Here is a 21197-nt window from a genome sequence, read left to right on the forward strand (position 1 = left end):
GGAGAAAAATTAAAGTAGTAACCCAGGTTTAGGAACAATGTAGCTAAAAAGTCCCATATTTGCTGAATGACAAAGGGTTATATAGCAGCATTTCATTTTATTATTCGTGCTTGAATTTCTTGTTTGCTTTGTTGAGTCTGCTGACGAATACTAATAAACGCCTGCAACAATCCAGACGAGAGATGCCTGGCAACAAAGCTATGCGGTGGACCTCCCTGATCTTCTCCAGTTCACAACCTGACCTTTTGAAAAATTGGCTGGGCTAAGCTGCAGAATTTGGGTGTAATGGTTATTGTTAACTCCAGCTTTAGGATTTATTAATTTGTGTGATCAAGACTTACCTATACTTCAAAGTTTCAAAAGACCAAACACAATCATCCATCCATTAGAACTAGCATTTTATGTCAGTGATTCTCGATTAGTATCTGAGTGGTGCTTTTTCTGGTTTATTTCTGATTCTGAAGATATTTTTAAACGAAATGAAAAGGACCTAGAGAGAAAATCTGTTTTTCTCTTTATACTTCTAAACATTTTGTCTCTAATGGATGCTCAGAATCTGAGTTTATAATAGCGATGCATTCAACTTAACACAGGAATATGACGAAACTTATTTACCTGTTGTAAAAGCTGGAAACTTACTAAGTCTGTTTATGGTTTCAGTTACATTACATGAATTATTCTTAGAAAAATTGAGAAAGCCTGAAAGAATTTGAAATATATTATAAATCTCAGATAACTAATGACAAGGAAAGTTAAAGAATAAAACTTACTGTTGTACTATTTTATCAAATTTTGAAATAGCTTTAATAGTTACTTCAGCTTAAAGAATATTTTTAGTGTTTTAATTGGGGTGATGTGAGTTTCACAAAGCCTTATTTCTAATGTGACTATTTTTAAGCTTTACGAGATGGCTTGCATTATTTTAGTTTATTCACTCACTACATCAGAAAAAAAGACATTAAAACCAAAAGTCTTAAATTTTAAGATAGAATTTTATTAATATTTATATATTATAAATAGTTCTTAATTATAAATCTGAATTTTTTATAGACTAAATTTTGTTGTGTTTATGACCATTTCAGTTTGTCAATGTAAATAGTTTATAAAAAGCTAATCTAGGATTCCCACTTGAAGTTGCTCTCATATAGAAAAATAAGAAAATTCCAGCAAAGTAATTTCTATGAATAGCCAGGGGTGATTTGAATCCAAATTATTGGATTGTCATAATCAGAGATAAATCACCTCAGCACTTCTTTTTGGTGTGTTTACTTATCCAGGATGAGCTCAAAGGATGCGTTTGTTCTGATACTAATTCTAGTGCCCAAGTGAATACTATTGACAATATTGTAGGCTTTGGGGGTGGGGAACTAACACAACTTTCCAAAGGCTTTCAGAATCATATAGCTGTATGTATACTCTTAAGGGAGATGTGCTGTTAATGTACTATAAAAAGAATGTAAGATAGCTCAGACTGATTTTTATATTGCATATTGCAGCAGTCTGTAATGTTACTATTACTTGTTTCTTATTTCTTGTTTATGTGATTACTGAGCATTTTAAATGATATCAGTGCCTTTGGGTAGTTCTGGTCTCAACAGAATTTGTTACTGAGAACAAATTGCCATCAACTTTTTGTGTATCTCTTTGTAATTGTTACTCTGTTGTTTGTATCCCTGAATTTTTGCCTTTTCTACTGAAAACATGCATAGTTTTAAATTTACCTTTGAATTCTGTTTAACATCTGGCAGAAACTTTCTGCTTAGTAAGTTTTATTCAGTTTATTTATTTTTTTAAGTTCTTTTTTCTTTCTCTTTCTCTTGTCTTCTTTTTTTTGTTTTTGTTTTTGTTTTTGTTTTTGTTTTTCAGTGAGTCTTACTGTGAAGACCAGGCTAACCTCAGATTTATACCCACTCTTTCATATTTTCTTGAATAGGATGTTTGGGAGTTTTGCTACATAAATTGTGACTGAGTTTCATTTATTGATCTTGTCTTGAACTTGGAGTACAGATTGTCCTCAAATGTATAGTCACCTGATTCTGAATCTTGAGTGTTGTGATTATCAGTTGATGCTACCACAGTCAGCAAGTACACATTTTTACTGCTTATGTGGTGTCTATGTATCTTTGCGATGTTATAAAAATCATTATTTTCTTTCACTGATTCATTTCATTGAAATAATCTAATACATTTACTTTCTTTTAGTACGTATTTTAAGTAGATGAGTATAATAGAATTAGTTCATACTCAGTATCTTCAGATGGGTATATAATGGGTCTGCAGATGGGTCTTATATAAGACCATAAAGATTAGATACCACATCTATGTAATTATTTTTCTTTTTTAAAAAGATTTATTAATTTTTAGGTATGAGCACATTGTTGCTGTCTTCAGACACACCAGAAGAGGGCATCAGATTCCATTACAGATGGTTGTGAGCCACCACGTGGTTGCTGGGAATTGAACTCTGAACCTTTGGAAGAGCAGTCAGTGCTCTTATCCACTGAACCATCTCTTCAGACCCGTAATTCTTTTTCTACGATGTCTTTAACCACAAGTTTATTATTAACTTGATGATGAGATTCAAATATAGAGAAAAAGATTACTGTATGATTATCTCTCTCTCTCTCTCTCTCTCTCTCTCTCTCTCTGTGTGTGTGTGTGTGTGTGTGTGTGTGTGTGTGTATGAATAACCCAAAAATATATATAGGTAGATTTTTTGAAATCTTACATGAAGGACATTAAATGTGCAAACAAACTGCTGAAAATCATAATGTTGCTTATGTCATGACTGTTGAAGGCCAAACTCAAATAAAGTCAATGGGAGCATAGAGTAGTCTTATGAAGTCAGTGTGAGTATATGGTACCCACATATAAATTTAGTATGAGCATACAGAACTCATGTATAAAGTCAGTGTGAGCATACAGTACACACACATAAAGTCTGTGTGAGCATATGTTACCCACATATAAAGTTGGTATAGAATATAGTGCCCATGTATAAAGTCAGTATGATACCCACATATAAAGTCAGCATTAGTATACAGTGCCCAGGTATAAAGTTTGCATTCCTAAAGACTTTTAATCATTTCGCAATTTCTTGTGACTCTCTGAATGCTAGGATTCAGTGCTCTGATTATAAATAAACATTGTGTAGTAAATGCTGAAATTATTTTATTAATTTAAACTTATTATGTTCCTGGCTGCAAGCATAACAGGGTATCATTAATGGTGTCAGGGACTGGTGCCTGCCCATGGGATGGCTCTCAATTTGTGCCCGTCATTGGTTGGCCATTCCCTCAGTCTTTGTTCCCTTCCCCATGCCTACATTACTTGAAGACAGGATAAATTTTGGGTTGAAAGTTTTGTGGGTGGGTTGGTGTCTCTATAGCTCCACTGGGGTTCCTGTCTGCCTACAGGAGGTGGCCTCTTCAGGTATTGTGTCTCTAGTTTATTGGGTCACAGCTAAGGTTGATGTCCCCCACCTCCTCATCCCCATCATCTGCAGATTTCCATTCATTTTTATGACTATCTAGCCATCTCTCCTGCGCTTCTTCACTCCTGCCTGTATCCCCATCCCTCTATCCCCTCCCTCCCACGTTCCTCCCTCCATTTTCCTCTTATGACTGCTTTATTCCCCTTTCTAAGTGAGATTCAAACATTCTCATTTGTGCCTTCCTTGTTGGTTAGCTTCTTTTGATCTGTGGAGGGTAACATGGTACTTATATTTTATGACTACTATTCACTTATAAGTAAGTACACACCATGCATGTCCTTTTGGGGCTGGGTTACCTCACTCAGGATGATATTCTCAAGTTCCATCCATTTACCTGCAAAATTCATGATGTCTTGGTTGTTAATAGCTGGATAGTATTCCATTGTGTAGATGTACAAGAACATGTTGTCCTCTGGGAGGCTTCACCCAGCAGCTGGCTCTGACAGATGCTGACATCCACAGTCGGATGGGACTCTTCTGAAGAATAGGGGGAAGGATGGTAGTCCCATGTGTTAATACTTCTCTAAGAGGCTTCTATAATTTACTGATCCTAAGTACTTTTTGAGAGGATTTTTTTTTTTTTTTTTTTTTTTTTTTACTTTACGGGTGGGGAAATTAATGAAGGCTAATTTGTTAATAGTCAGACATGTGGTGCATACCTGAAATTCTAACAGTGGGAAAGCCCGGACAGTATGGTCATGAATTTCATTCATTCATTCGTTCATTCATATTTGTCTGTCTGTATATATGTATGTACTTACCTATAAATATGCGTGTGAACACTAGGAGTTGATGGTGATGTTTCTCTTGATTGTTATCTTATTTTTTTAGACAGAGTCTCTCATCAAACCTAGAGTTTGCTGTCCTGGTGAGAGCGGCTGGTCAGTGGGTTCTCTGATACTCCTGTCTCTACCTGGCTGATAGTAAGGGCACAACTATATGCCGTCATAACCAGCCTTTACATGGGTCCCTTTACGTGAGATTTGAACTCGGGTCCTCATGCTTACATAACAAGAGCTTTGTTGACTGAGCTGTCCTTGCTGTCCCAGCCATTCAGTGAGATCGAATAATAGGTAATAGTGTTTGTTACAGATCATACGGTAGGCTGTAGAATTAGAATTTAAACCTCAGTCTGTTTTCAGAATCATCTCATCAACGATCATTCTGCTTGGAAACTCAGTCCATCAGTGTGTGGTAGTTATACTTAAGAAAGTTTAAAAAGAAAAAAAATATTAAAAAGTAAGCTTTCTCTTGTAACTCTCATTAAGTAGAATTACTGCAATATATTTTTAAAATTTTAATTTCTTTTATACTCCAGATTTTATCCCCTTCCTGGTCTACCCTCTGACTATTCTATGTCCCATACTGTCTCCCTGCTTGTCTTCACAAGGATGTCCCCACCCCCCTCCTCCCACCCCACCAGACCTCCCCACTCCCTGGGATCACCAGTTTCTTGAGGGTTAGGTGCATCTTCTCTGACTGAACCCTGACCCTGCAGTCCTCTGCTGTATATGTGTTGGGGGCCTCATATCAGCTGGTGTTTGCTGCCTGGTTAGTGGTCTAGTGTCTGGGAGACCTTAGGGGTCTAGATTAATTGAGACTGCTGGTCCTCCTACAAGGTTGCCCTCCTCCTCAGCGTCTTCCAGCTCTTCCCTAATTCAGCCACAGGGTCAGCAGCTTCTGTCCATTGGTTGGGTGCAAATACCTGCTTCTGACTCATGCAGCTGACCGTTGGGCATCTCATTGGGCAGTCATGATAGGTCCCTTTTTGTGAGCACTCCATAGCCTCAGTAATGGTGTCAGGTCTTGAGCTGGATTTTACTTTGGGCCTGTCACTGTACCTCCTTTTCACCAGGCTCTTCTCCATTTTCATCTCTGCAGTTCTTTCAGACAGGAACAATTTTATGGGTTAGGGTTTTTGACTGGGATGGCGACTCCCTCTCTCATAGGCTCATAGGGCATTTCATCCAGGGTCCCTCCCTTTGTGTCCCCAGAGTCTCTCACCTCCCAGGTCTGTGATGCATTCTGGAGGGTCATTATTTTTTATATTTGTTTTGACTTTCACTTTTGTGTGTGTCAGAGGGAACACATGTAGTAAGCATTTATGTGGAATACTGATTTACCACTCCTGAAGAAGGCAGCATTGGAAATGCATACTAACTGGACTAAGTAGTGTTTGTACAGATAGACATGTTTATCCATACACACACACATACCTTTAAGTTAGGAGCTTCTTTCTCATATTAGTCTTCTGGTATTTTGAAACTAACGTTCATTTTAAAAGACTTTGTTTAAAATGTGAGACATTGTGGTAAGTCTTTCATTATATCTAGTTTATATTCTAATAGCAAAAACTGGATGTAGTATAGGAATGAAAGGCAACAAACAACAGGGTTTATCTTTATATTTACAGAATCAGTTGCTAAACATAATAATTTCTACTTCCTTGTTTCCCCTCAAATCAGAATTTAAAGGAGCACAGATAAATTGCTTGCAGGCGTCAGAAGTAGATGCCTGTTACAGTTCATTTTAGGTATGAATTCTAAGTTATACTTTATATAGACTGAGTGGTTTATATTCAGGAATGTTTATGTACACACACACACACACACACACACACACACTAACAATTTATGAAAAAAGAGACCATGAATTTAACAGAGATCAAGTAGGAGTATAGGGGATAGTTTGAAGGGGAGGAAGGGAAGGGAGAAATGATGTAATTATAGTCTCATAAAAAAGAGACTTTAAAAGCGACAGTGGTGCATCTATTCTAATGTGCATTTGCCACCGTTCCTTCTATCTGCTTGCCTTTTGCTTTTCTTGAGCTCTCAGGTGACTGGGTCATTGCTATTCTTAGTAACCTGGTAGGCCTAGTCCCTAGGGATGATTCTAGTTCAGCCACTCTGAGGAAACAGCTCTGTAAACAATATTGACTCCCGAGGGGACCATCAAATCCATTTACACAGATACCAGTTGTCACAAACTATTTACAAAGCCAGACAGAAGAGACTTTCCCAGCTTCTGAGAATCCCTGTTTGATTCCAGCCACCTTATCACTTTTATGTAATAGCCATGAAATGATTCTTAGTTTGGACTGTGAATTATACTTTCTTGGGTAACGTCAGGTATTATACATTTCTGTGTAATTGTGTGGAGAAATGAGCCCAAAGAGAACATCAGAGCTTTCTTTTCTAAATAAAAAAATGATGTCATAATTTGGTTTATTTTCTAGGTTAAGGAATCTAGTGTTTAAACACATTGACACTGAACCTTTTCGCAATCCTGATATCTTTGTATGTAAAATAAGAATTATTTCAATCGTGAAAATCATTTCTTGAACTTGTGCCTAAGTCCACTGTAGAGAGACAAGATCTTCAAAGTTTATATTGTAGCTACCCTACCATAGGTATTGATCTCAAAAGGAGCATCAAAATCGACTTAGGCAATCTAGATGCAGACACTTTTGGCAGCAGCAGGCATACCATTTTAGAGAAGCACATAGTAGAAGCTGTCCAGGATACTGCACATAGTTAGTACAACTGTGATGGTATTAGGTAGTAATAGGGACATCTAAAGATGCACTTGAAGTAAGTTATCTATGTCCATATAAAACTGTGTCCACAGAAGAGCAAACAAAGACATTGAAATGGTTGCAGTGATTTTCCTGTTGCTTAAATGTGGGTAAAAAAGTCAAGACTTTATAGTTTTATCGATTATGAAAAGAAACTAATCCCATGTGGAGATATGAATTTATATAATATTAAATAGGCTAGTCACAATGACAGGACAGTTTAAAATAGCATTGATTAAACACTTTTATAGATTACTAGAGAGTTGCTATGCTATTTCAGATGTGAAAGATAGAAGGAGAGAGGGCCAGAAAGAATTTCAATAGAAAAATTTCAGTTTCAGGTTTTGTCTGCTCAGAGGTAAGAGTCGATTTAGAGTGGACATCTGTCTTCCTTTTGGTATTTATCTTTCTAACTGAGCACTTTGCATAACCGTCTAATAACTTTCCTTTGTAGCACTTTATTACTTTTGCATTCATGTTTTTATGTATAGTTTTTTCCAGAATTGATGGGTCATACAGACAAGTTCCACTTAAGCCTTTAGTAGCAGCATCACACAGTCACCTGTAACCCTCCTTCTGGAACGGAGAGCTGGGAAATAGAGTGGACTTGGGCTCTTCTCATAGTCGGAGAGGGCACTAAATCAGAGATTGTGTTTATTGTACGATTTGAATAACATAAATAAAAATTTGCAAAATGCAAGGTAAGATTACAACCTTAATTGTACCAAAACATCTAAGTGCATGCCTGAAATGTACTCAGTGTTTCAGGAGCGAGAGTACAGAGTTGGAACAGTAGTAGACTGGCAGCGAGGGATATTGGAATAGGCAGAGGGTTTCCAGACTGTTTTCTGGGTTTTTTTTTTTTTTTTTTTTTTTTTTTTTTTTTTTTTTTTTGTGCTAATTACTTTATAAGACAATTTAATTTTAAAATGAAAAACCAGATAAAGGTATTTTACCGACCACTAGTTGTGTTTTCTTTTTAATTTTGTCTCCTTCTTCAGCATGCTCCTCTATCCTCCCAGATTTACATTTGTTTCTCATTTCTTCTCTTCATTTTCTGCCATTTCTCAGTGATCTTGGTGCCTTCAAAAGTGACATTTTCAACATCTTTTAACTTTGATTACTCCTTCTCCAAGTATCTTTACCAGCAGTCCATTTTATCTCATTCCCCCCCCCCCCCCCCGGATTAGTCGCATCTTGATCTCTGCCCTGCTACTCAGTTTAGAAGTTTTCACTCAAATATAATACAAAAAATACCTGGTTTGTTAAAGTTCTTGCTTATTGGAGACTCCACAATTAAAGGATAGTTTCCTCCTTGATTTTAGTAACTAAAATCCTTTGAAATATTATTAAAATAAATTCTATTATTAGGAGCCTTTTAAAGATAGCGTCTAACTTTGTAGCTTTTAGCTGTGGCAGTTCTCCTGTCTCCACTCTAAAGTGCTAGGATTACAGGCACATGACACTACATCTGTTCTCTGTTCTCATATCCATATACATGAGTGTGTGTGTGTGTGTGTGTGTGTGTGTGAATAAGCAAGCTATATAATAGAATATATATCATTGTATATATGTGATCATACTGTATAGTAATATATTGTCATATATACACATATATACATACACATATAGAGAGAAATTGTGATAGTCACATCTTTCCCCTTTTGCTTGCTCTAAATTCTTCTATGTATTCCTCTGCTCTCTTGCTGTTATATGCATACTCCTAAATACATAAACACAAACTACTCAGGCTGCTGAACACTACTTGTATAAATTTACAGGACTGACCATTTGGTACTGGCTAGCCTATTGCTGTGCTCTTCACCTGGGAAGACTGTTCCTTATTTGCCTGTTGTTCTTTTTGTAGGATGTAGGCCTCATGCATTTATTTCCCCAGACCACAGTAGCGGTTCCTTTTGTGCTTAGGCACTCATGTGGGTGAGATGAGACCTGATTGCTCTAGCTTCTAACATTTCTAGGAGATGCAACCTCACAGGGGACTTCCTATTCCTCCGGTTCTTCAAAATCTTTCTGCTGCATCTTCTACAATGATTCTTGAAGATAAGTTTTCTTAAGGTGTTATTCTTGCCATCTGTCAACTTTTTGACCTCGGGACTAGCTGTTTGGCAATTCATTTATATTGCAGTAAATATTAAATGGATGGCTTATCTGATCATCGGCCCCGTGGTCTCACTCCACAGATGCCGCTCTAGCATGGAGCCGAGCGCACGGACTCCCACTCCGTCAGCAGGCCACACTCTCCACACGATTCCCTTCCCAGGAGTTCTCCCCGCCGGCCTTGCTGCTTCTGTCCTGGGTTTTTCAACTGCCCCAGCATGTTTCTTTACCCCACCACCCAGCACAAACATTACTCCAAAGCCCAATTGCTTTTCATGGTATGTTTATATATTAGATTCTCAATCCACAAACCCTCTACATAGTAAGATTAAATCCAATGGAATAAATACAAACTGCCCTTCTATATGAGATAAAAGACCTATAGAATCCCTTAAAATATTCATATCTACCTAAAGCCTATTAGGTCCACCTGAATCCAGATAACCCTTCTCAAGCTTCATCTTGATTTCTCTCCCAATCCCTGCTCCTCTTCCATTTTCCTACCTTTTCCCCGCCCACCTCTCCACTGTCCAATCATGTATCACCTCAACATCAATCCTCACACTTATTTGTATAGTCTTGTTTTTTCAGTTTTGGAGCAAATATCTTTGTAAAGTCTTCCCAGAGTTTTGAGTATGCATATTTGTTACATATAATCAGTTGTATATTTCTTGCCTAGACCTCGTTACATTCAAATATTCAAATCATTACATCCATCTTTAAATAACAACTGTGCCAATGTCCATAATAGAAGTTTCTGCTCACCACTCACATTTGTTCTCAGGACTCTGCCGCATGGTATATCACTCTCGGCTTTCCACAAGTGACTACCAAAAGACTGAATAAGTAATAGAATTTAAAAGGTGAAATTTTCTATATAAAGTTGAATACTTATACAAGAAAAGGTACTAAAGAAGAACATTTGAAAGCCTTTCCAATATTTAGCACTAATTTAGTGAAATCGCATTTCTCAAAAATGATTTGTTAAAAAAATAAAATAAAATGCAGGCAGGCAAGCAGGAAGATTTTATAAATCAGCCTTGTTTACTCTGAAGTAAAATTAAATTCTCAATAAAAGAGTATAGATAGTTTGATTTGCAGAGCAGGTTCCAAATGTCAGATGAACAGTTCAAATTAGGAATCTAAAAGGTTTTATGACTGAAAAAAATTAGATATAGAGCTAAACCACACAGTATGGGTTCCTTATATATTAAATGTTCCAAATATTAACTTTTGAAATTGTTTTTTGGGGGGAGGTTGATATTGTTAGTACAGGGTCTCTTACTCTGGAGCTAGACTGGCCTGAAATTCAGTATCTAGAAATTCTCCTGCCATGACCTCTAAAATTTTAAAAACATTTTGGAATTAAAATGGAGAGGTCTCAGAAATGGGTCTAGAGAGATATCTCAGAAGTTAAGAACAATGGCTGCTCTTTTAGCAGATTAGAACCTACGTGGTCACTCACAACTGTAGTCATTGTGGTGGGTCCAGTGGCCTCTTTTGACCTTCATGTACACTGGGCATGCAGTGGTACACTTGCCATACGTAATACAGAGACACATGTCAGGCAGAACGCCCATACATATAAAATATAGTGAAAAAAAAAAAACTGCAAAGAAGTGTCAGAAATATGTGCATTTATTTTACTACTGCTTCGGGTATCATCACTACTAAGATTTGAGAGGAAAACAAATATTTTCTTATTTGGAAGTTTCTCTATCTCCTCCAGAAGTTTGGAATAGAGGATGGTCACAGTGAAATACTCGTGATTCTGAAGAATTCACGAAATCTTATAATCTGACAGGTTAAACCAGCAGAAACGTTATACATGTAGTAAACAAATAGCAACATAGCTATCAGTCAGGGTTAAAGACAAGCAAGAACAAAACAAGAGGCACAAAACCAGAACATTAGTAGTAAAACATTGATGGAGAAAGATGCTGAATTAGGCCTAGAAACACATACACTAGGTAACTGAACCAAGCTGTAGACAGTAGTCTAATTGTTCTTAAAGGGGTCTTTAGTCTAACACAGTAGGAGTGTTGTTATTCTAGGAATGTGGGGGCTTTATAACCTCACAGCCTATCCTGTCTCTTTTATAAGGAGTCTTTGCTCCCCATAAACAGCAGGACAGCATAAGACTTAAAGGATTTTCATGAACTGTCTCTGAAGGCAGTTTTTATTATTTATATAATGATCTTTTCACTTGAGTTACTTATAGACATATATACTTGGGTTATGAAGCATGACCTACTTAAGATAGACTATCTGCTTTGTGCCCCTAAACCTTCTCATTTAGAGTTGAGGGCTCCATTCTTAAGTCAGGAATTCCAGAAAAACAGAATGGTGAAAACACACACAAAGCAAACAATGAAAGAGTTTTCACATCTCCAAAATTAGCTAATCTTTAAATGTAACATTTGAGGATAATGCTATGTTGGAGTGCCGTCATCTCCCAGTGTGCAGTTACGACGCAATGATTCCCTTCTCCTTTGTGTCCTCAACAACGTTGTGTCTTTTCATTTTATTAACAGGGATATCTTCTGAAACTTTATTATGCCATGAAATATATTTTATCTTTAAAAATAGATATTGCTTAGTGGATACTTCTTAAATAATTTTGTGATTATAATTAAGCATACAAAGTTGATTTTATAATATATTGTATTTTGATGACACTGAGGTTAAAATTATTACACTCATTTTAATATTATGATGTTTACTGAAATAAATCATTTTTACTGGTATGCCAGGGACTCTCTCAGGTCAGCAATAATTTTTACTTACATTTCATAGACAGCAAATGTGTTAAATATCTTATACAGCATTATACACTTATTAGGGCTGTAATTTTTCCTACAGGCAGGGCGAATCACAGTTCCATTGCATAGTATTGATTCACTATCATACTCCTATATTTGCTGTTTCGAGTAAAATATATGTTTAAATGAATGGTCCTCACCATTAACTGTGATCACGCAGGCAATGAGAAACATAGACGCTGATCTGACTTCCAGAGGGTCTGAGTTAGCACCCATGTGACCTTCTCTCCAGGTGTTAAAACCCAGGGCATTCACATGACTTTACTCCAAACATTTCAGTACACTAAAGTGACTGGAAACTTAATGTTCTAAATAGCAGAAGCTATTTTTAAAAATTATTTTCATTACTAACTGGGAACAGGAAGTTCATCCTAAGTTGAAGAAACCTGGGCAGTGCCATAGGCCCCTCTACCTGGGGACACATGGGTTAGGGTTAGGTTCGGCTGGCTTTTATCACTTGTCTCCCCTGAGCACTAGTTGAAGCCAGACTGTTCAGTGTTGGTGTTGAGTGTGGAGGCCACTTTCCCTTTATCCTGTGTTTGAAACTTTTGTTCTTTGAGGTGAACTCACCGTTCATGACTATAGTGTGGACTATCCTGAATGGTAGTTGCTTTTAATGTTCACTTGATTAGCCATTTATTTAAATGCTAATATTTAATGAATGTAAGTTTCAACATTGTTGCTATTTCTGCATTTAAACATAATTGGGAGACAACTGACATTCTATAGTCAACTGCCAGGGCCTTAGACTAAATGTGTCCATTTTTGTTTGGGTACAGCTTTTAATAGCAAGGGCTGCATCTACCTTCTTATCTTAGAAGTGTATGTGTGCTAAATTCTTTATTAACATGTAATCAATTTACAATGTTTTGTATAGTGAAGGTGTATTTTTAGTGCTATCTGCTAGTAATTTCAACTTTAGGAATAAAATAAAATAAAATAAAATAAAATAAAATAAAATAAAATAACCCTCAGGTCACAGCGTGTAGTGGACTTGTTAGCTCTTACTGTAAACAGTGGTTCTCAACCTTCCGGGATTGTATGATGTTTTCACGGGGGTCACATATCAACTACCCTGTATAACAGATATTTATATTACTATTTATAACTATAGCAAAATTACAGCTCTGAATTAACAATGAAATCATTTTATGTTTGGGGGTTGCCACAGTATGAGGAACTGTGTAAAGAAAGGGTCACAGCATTAGGAAAGTTGAGAACCCCTGATCTAAATGTCTTCTGCTCAGGGATATGGGAGTCTGGATGACAGATGTGCACACTTAATTTGTAGAGTGACAGTAGTAACGATGTCCATGAGGGTGTTTTCATAAGGATGGTCATTTGATCAACACCCTTCCTATATGTCATTTGTTTAATGCAGATACAGCCATATTTGTCTTGCACAAGAGACCTCGGTGGGAAGTGAGGGCGCACCAGTAGGTGAGCAGCTGACTATGAATCCTGAGCAGAGCATGCACGAAGTAGGTCATGAAGTCACATCTGAGAACCCTGTACTACCAGGAAGAATATCCAGCAACTTTCAGGTCCTCCGACCTTGTCCAGATGAAGGGCCATCTGCAAAGTGCAGGTGCGTGTTGGTTTCAGGGTTTAATCTAAAAAGTAAGGGTTGAAACAACTCTTTCCTTAATACATCTTCCCTCGTCTTCATTTTCATGTCAGATACATTTAACATTAGTGATTTAAAAACAATTTCAGTGTGAACGGGAAAGGGAGCATGGAGGAAGAACGCCGAGAGGGGAAGCTAGGAGGCAGCAAGAGTTGAGATGTAAAGAAATAAAATCATTAATTCAATAAGAGAAACAATTTCACATCTCTGTAAGGGCTCCCATATATGATATTGATATAATGTATCTAGATAGCTGAGAGAAAGCACAAAATGAGTTTAAAGAAAGTAATGAAATTTGATTCTTATTCAGTATTATTTCTTTTCTATGACTTTTTATATAATGATACTTGTGAGACTGCTGTAAGTGGTATACTATTCACCAGAGCTCAAACTTGCTCAGAGGTGTTTATTTTTACATCACCATGTTCTCCGTTTCAAGTAATTTGAATTTTTTAGAGTGACCCTGTACTCTACCTTTTGACTTTTTTATTATTCTACATTCTGTGGCTTTAAGTCATCCTCTGTGAAGAAATTTGAGTTATGATACCTGTGTTTATTATGAATGAGATTATGCTATTTTGATAATCATGTGCAGTAAAGGTAATGCTAGATTTTAAAATGACAACATAAATCTGTTTTTTTTTTATAACTTTCTGGCATACTATTTTTAAAGTTTTGTATGGCTGCTATTCTGTTAGAAATTGTTTAGATATATTCATTGATATCAATATATAGTAAAATCAATGACTTTATTGTTGTTCTTCCAGCTTAGTGTTAGATTCTTACTCAAGCACAATAGGGAGAATATTTTAGGCTATAGAGGAAAGGATGATGGGAGAATGGGTGTTCATCTTTATAATCACACAGGAAGCATAAATGGTAGAGCTTATGTTCCTGCTGTGAGCAGTGTGGTATGATTCAGCATGAGAGCACAAGAGTCCTGCACTCACTGACTCCCAGGACTCAGGCCAAAGACCAGTTTCAGGACCACCAGCAGTGCTTACATACTTAATACTATAACATCAGAAACAACCCATCTTTCTCTCACTTCTGCTTTATACTTCCTGCTCCAGGTAGGTATTGTTGTCAGCTGTCCTATGGACTGTATCTACTATTAACTCTTTGGGGAATAGATATTAATTTTAATGTCTTTCAGTTAATAACAAAAATATGAATATAATAGTGTTTTCATAAAATTGGAAAAATTGTTTTCATTTTCAGGAAAGCAGAAAACACAAGTTGTTTCCAAACAGAACTACAAATCAGAACATTTATAGCTTCTAATCTGAACTCTTGTCAAGTATAGTGAACCAGACCTAGTCAGACTGAACCAGAGTCTCTTTGGGATCACTGTCTGTTCCCACAAACTCAGTTTTCCCGTTGGTAAATTGATAGATCTGTAAATTGATATATTTATTGTTTTGTAGCCATTGTACTTTAACTACATAAAAGTTTAAACTTTAGTTTTTTATTTATTGTTAATAAGAAACGTGTGTCCTGTATGGAATCATATATTATTTAAAAGTCATTTTCATTGACAGTGTTATGGAATGTGGAAAGAATTATGAATCTGTGATTTGTCATCAAGCTATCCCAGACTTAAATAAAGAGACATCGGTAGCATATCTTCAGAAAGAACTGGAAATTCTCAGAGCAAGCAATGAAAAGGTATAGAAATGTCGACGTCTGACTGCTGTGACAATGTCTTAACTGTGGACAGTTCTGATTTTCTTTCTTGGCCATTATCATTCAGCTTTACTGTGGGTTTTCTTTCTTCATTGGTAGCTTTGCTTTGTCATCAAGCAGGACTCAGTTAAGTGACTGGCTATGAAAATGAGCTTTTCTGTAACATCACCCATATCTGTAACGCTTTGGGGCAATTCATGTTATTAACAATATTCACTGGCTACATTATCAGCCAATTCATGCTACTCTGTTAGCTTGTTTTTGAATTTTTAGTATCTGTGCGTGCTCTCATGTCAGCAATATAAATAACCAAGCATCAGAATTGCAAATACAGTTATATGCCCTGTATCCTATGGTCCTGTTACATGCATGTAGTTCATTGAACACGGAATGTTTTGCTTCCTCTTGCTCTTCCTCAAATTCCTACGGTCTGTAAGTAATTTTATTAAATAATATTCACCTTGTATGGGTTCTTTTAAAATTTCTATACAGTTTTTTGATTTTACTTATTTTATTGTTTGAGCTAATTAAACTGAAGCCTGGACGTTGTTTCTGAAAGAAAACAAGACAAATGACAAAATATAGAGAAGAATGGAAAAAATAAAAAGAAACTTTCTGTTTGAGCATGAGATGTTTTCTGTACTCTGATTTAGCAATTATTACATGCCATATTTGAGTCAGGCAGCAGTGCTGATTCAAACTGAATGTGATGAGACGGTAGTGACAGTCAGATTTATAGTAGATATTAGGATCATTAATTGATTTTGTTTCAAAATATTGGAATTACTAAGAGAAACATAATCCTATTCCTTACCCATTATTTTAGGATCAGTAGAGCCCTTCAGAATCCTTTGCTTTAGGTCAAAGGAATGAATGAAATGTCTTCTGGCAATAATGCTGTTCCTGCTTTATGTCTATGCATTTATACATATCTATGTGGATTAATATTTTCGATAATTTTAGGTTGTCATTACTTAGTATATTACAACCTTAATTTTGCACTCTAGAATCAGTGTATTTAAGCAGTTAAAAACTATATAAAGATTTAAGAACAATAAAATCCTACTTTATAATTAATTAGATATAGAAGGCATTCATTAGATAAGAACATTTTTTTCTAATGTGTTTTAGCTTCAAGAAAAATTGGCTAAAGAAGATAAAGAAAGGAGAAAATTAAAGCTTCAGTTGGACCTCCAAGAAAAAGCAGCGGAGGCTGACGTTGCAGAAAGGACTGCAGGTAGTGGATGGGGAGTGTTCCTGCTAAGCTCGCAGGTGACTGTGATGTGAGCTGGTGGATACCAGATCACTGCCTTGTTTGCCAAAGGAGGAGAAGCCCTTTCTCCCTTTTGGCTGCTTAGAAAATAGGTGGCTTTAACATCCTGGTACTGGTATTAGTGAGGGCTTTACCTGTATTCACACTGATTTGGGCATTAAATGCATTGTTAACACCATGTCAATCCAATCACAAAAAGGTTGTTTGTTTTGTTGGAAGGGCCTGAACAAACAAGGGGAAATCGTGATTACCAGTGTCTCTGCCTTTCAACCAGCAGTTCAAATACCACTTACTGTTTTAGTTCTCAGAGAGGACGTCCTTCTCCTTTGTAATAAGGCAGTCCTATATTCTTATCAGTGGAAACCTACATTTGATTAAAACAACCTGTTTCATGCAGTTAGTAGGTTAATATCTGATGATGCAGATGATGGCAGAGGTAATGTTTTCCTAAGTTAAAGTGAAAGGCGGCAGCAGTTTAATCTTGTGTATGACTGCCTTACATTTTGGAAACTATCTTACTTTACACAGGTCTTTGCAAGGAGAAAAATTTAGAACGTTCTTCTATGTTAGGGATACGGTCGAGCAGTGGATTCTGAAGTCTGGGATTTCCATCTGTGTAGTCCATTGTAATCTTTTTTTTTTCCTTGCATTTTTTTTTCTTTTAAGAAAAATAAGAATTTGTAAAATGATACATAAGTATATGGAATTATTTTAGAGAATATGATTAACAATTTATATTTTATGAAATCATTCAGTGACTAAATTCAGGTCATACTATTTTAAATACTTAACTCGGTTACATATTCAAAAGAATTGGGGAATTTTAGATCAGAGAGATGATTAATGCACTTTATCTTTAAATTACTGTTGTCAGTAATTCTAAATAAATACCACTGTGATAATGTAATTAAGATGACCACAAATAAATATTCCAGTTGGATACTTGTTGGCAACTTTTCTATTAGTGACAAATAACCATCAACCTCTTTTTCTTTGTGGTAGAGAACTATAAGTATATATTTTAAGAAAAATTGATACTATATTAAAAGAGAGTAATAACAAGTAGAAGTTTGAAATAATCGGGAAGTCGCCCAACTTAAAAAAAAATCACATATATATGTATGTACATATATATAATTGCAAAGCCAGTACTGTAATAAATAGATTTAGTTTTTAAATATTTTGTATATACTACAGAAATAATTGAATATATTTGGGGCTATCATAACAGTAATGTTTTAATATAACTAAGTCATCTATTTCTTGAAGACAGTTTAACTTTGGAATAATACAGTTAAGCCTGTAGTTAAGGTATTTATTTATTGTTATGCATTTAGGAATCCATGATGGAACAGGTTGAATAACACATTCAAAGATGGAAGGAATTTAATTGTTCTCATTAGCACAGTTTTCATTCAGAACAGGCTATTGCTTTACTCCATGTGAAAAGTTTTACTTTTCGCTAACTGATGAAAACAGTTTCTCTGTGACATCGCAGTGGAGTAAAAAGGTAAAAAGAAAACAGGAAGAATGTTTCACTGATTTGAAATTATTACTTGCCATGTAGAAATATATCTACAGGAGTAAATTTCCTGTCTGCTGACTAACTCTAAGAGGTAACAAGTACATGTGAAGTATGAAACATTCTTGAAATTTTTATTATTTTGTAAGCGGATACAAAATTTCAATAAACTCACACTCTACCTAGTATTGTGAAGTGTATTCCAAAGTGAAACACTAGAAAAGAAAAGCAGTCACGTGGGCACAGTGACAGGAAGAGGAGCGCGGTGGACTCTGGACACATGTCCTCAATGCTTCAGGCTTTGTAACACAGAAGAACCAATAATCCATGTAAGTGCAGATGTTTGTTTATTACTGTACTTCACAGATCTTATTTAAAGATATGAATTTGTGAAGTATAAGATTAATACACATGTATCTTTTCATGCTTATAAACAAAATATTAATGTTTACAAAACAGATTCCACATAGAGTAACTAATGGATGCACACCAAACTAAATTCTGGAAATAGCAAATATGATGCAAAAATATTTGTAGGTTTAAAATTTGTTAATATGTGACAAATATCCACTTCTAGTAGACATTTTCTACGAGTAGATTAAATACAAAGATGTATAAGAATGTTTTTATTGTGTTAGTTCCGATTATAAGAATAAAAAAATCTAATGAGTGACTTGTTAAACAAGTTATGATACATTCATCCTGTGAGATGTGAGTCAATAATTACAAATTTTCTGAGCAATATTTGATGATATGCAAAGTTTTCCCTCTCTCTAAATTAAGTGATAGAAGTAGTAAGAAAATACCCCAGGACCCATGTGAAAATCAGCTGTGGAGTCATGTGCCTTCAACACTCGAGCGAGGGAGGAGAGGCGAGGACGGGCCCTGGAGCTTGCTGGCCTGCTAGTCCGGTGAAGTCGTAGCTTCTGGTGTAGTGAGTGGTCCTGTCTTTAAACTAAGATCTAGAGAGTAATGGAGACACTTGACAGAATTTCTGGCCTTTACCCACCCACATCACCATTAATGACTTCCTGCAAATACACTGTAGGGGAGGTACATTGATAATTATGTTGGAAGATTTGGGGGGGGGGAAGAAGATTGGGTTTACAAATATTTACACTTTTAATTTCTCTCTTTTCAACTAAAAACAGTAAGACAGTAGGTGCCCTGATCGCATCCACTCATTCCTTTATGGTAGTGATGCGGCTTTTACTGTTAAAAACGTACTGCTTATTTGAATCTTTATTCTCGAGTCTCTGTGGGTGGCCTTGCACTTACTGCCTCTTGGTTCTGTTATTAGTACTATTATACAGACACTGAGAACTTTATGTCACAGTATTTTAGTAGTATTTTATAATGCCTAAGGCATTGATATTTCTTCAAAAGCCTTTTTTTTTTTTATTTCTTAAAAGCTCACGTTAGAGCCTCCGCTTCATGTGTTAGTTATTTTCTTTCTTGAATGTCATCCATTAAAGATTAGCTGTGGAAGGCTGACGCATGGAGAGATTATGAGTGACAGAGCAGCTCCTGTAGAATAATAATCAGTTTTTGGTATTTAATGCTGTTTGACTTTTGCAGACACATTTCTTATTAACCTTTGGTACAAAGAGAAATCCAGGTTCCTGATATCTCATGGAGAAGATGAATTTGAGATCCTCTTCCAATTAAACTGAAATAAAGACAATATTGGATTTTAGCCAACAGAACTCCTTAGTTTTTAAGTCCCATGTTTATAAGTCTATCATCTGTCTGTCTGTCTGTCTGTCTGTCTATCTATCTATCTATCTATCTATCTATCTATCTATCTATCTCTATTATTGAAGTGTGTTTTAACATATAATTTTATGGTTATATATCTTGAGTAACTTACTTGTATTGACAATGCAATTGCTTACAGTGTCTTTTCTCTTTAAATACACATTCTTTTCTGAACACCCCAATTTAAATTATTTTACATATAAAGATAGTTAATTTTTATATTGGAGAGTGTCAATTTGCTTTTCTGAAGAGCAAATAAGTTTCACTGTGATTGCTAAAAGGACGAAAACAGTCCCGGTTTTTGTATTCAGAGACAATATAAATGCTTAAAATATAGACTATGTATCCACACAGACCAGGACTCCTGACTTGGTAATGTGGAAAAATAAACTTGCCACAGAAAATCCTGACTTTTCTTTAAAACTTACATAAAGGTGAAAATAGAAAAACAAGTCCACAAAAGTTTTTTTTTTAAACTTTCTATCTTCTGTCTATAATCTATCATTCTTGATGTCTTATCTCTCCTTTCCATCTATCTTGTGATCTATCTGTATCCATTATCTATGTTACTATACTTTAACATATAATTTAATGGTATCTATCTTGCATAGATTACTTGTATTGACAATACGGTCATGGTGCCTTTTCTCTTTAAATACACACGTGATATACACACACCTGTGCACTCACATAAGAAACAAAGAACACACACAATGGTGATAAGCATTTTTAATTCATAGTTTGTTGAGAATTCAAATCCAGTCTGAGAAAATATTAGGAGTGTGTTCTGCAGAAGCAGTTCTGAATGTGCTTTCTTTCTGGCAGTAAGAAAACCATCAGACGACCCGGGCTGGGGCTTACTTACAGGCCTCCGGCCCCAGGCACTCACTGTTTCAATGTTTTGACAAATGGTTTATGCTAAAGGAATGTAAAATATATATGCAAAACACATCTAATATCTGTTATCTGGACTATTCATGTGCTCATTTCATGAAACAATTGTCATATTTGCAAGGACTCCACATCACTGTGTCTCCCGAACGTTCATGTAAAGCTGTGACAGTATTATTCAGGGAATTAAAGGTTTGTTTATGAGTACCAAGTTTTTACAAACTGTTTTCTACCAAATGTGTTTATTTGAGGATGCTGATTGTCTTCAGGGGCATTACTGTGAGAAATTTTACTGATTTCCTCTTTCTCCTTAATTCAGTCTGAAATACTTAAATAGCCACCACACGGATGTTACTTTATTTATTTATTTATTTATTTATTTATTTTGGAGAAATATCTATTCTTCAAATTATGTTACTTAGAGCATCGTGAT

General features: G+C 35.8%; 1 protein-coding gene across 1 annotated transcript in view; it reads left to right on the plus strand.

Moving 5' to 3' along the window:
* MIPOL1 (mirror-image polydactyly 1) overlaps window positions 1-21197 on the plus strand; it is a 286282-nt gene that overhangs the window by 52044 nt on the left and 213041 nt on the right. The window contains exons 2-4 of the mRNA XM_080936131.1: window positions 13389-13595; window positions 15176-15302; window positions 16452-16557. Of these exons, the coding sequence (XP_080792257.1) occupies window positions 13462-13595; window positions 15176-15302; window positions 16452-16557 (367 nt within the window). The 5' untranslated portion in view covers window positions 13389-13461. The remainder of the gene's footprint in view (window positions 1-13388; window positions 13596-15175; window positions 15303-16451; window positions 16558-21197) is intronic.

This window comes from Micromys minutus, assembly GCF_963924665.1.
Source record: "Micromys minutus genome assembly, chromosome: 1".
In the NCBI taxonomy this organism is placed as follows: domain Eukaryota; kingdom Metazoa; phylum Chordata; class Mammalia; order Rodentia; family Muridae; genus Micromys; species Micromys minutus.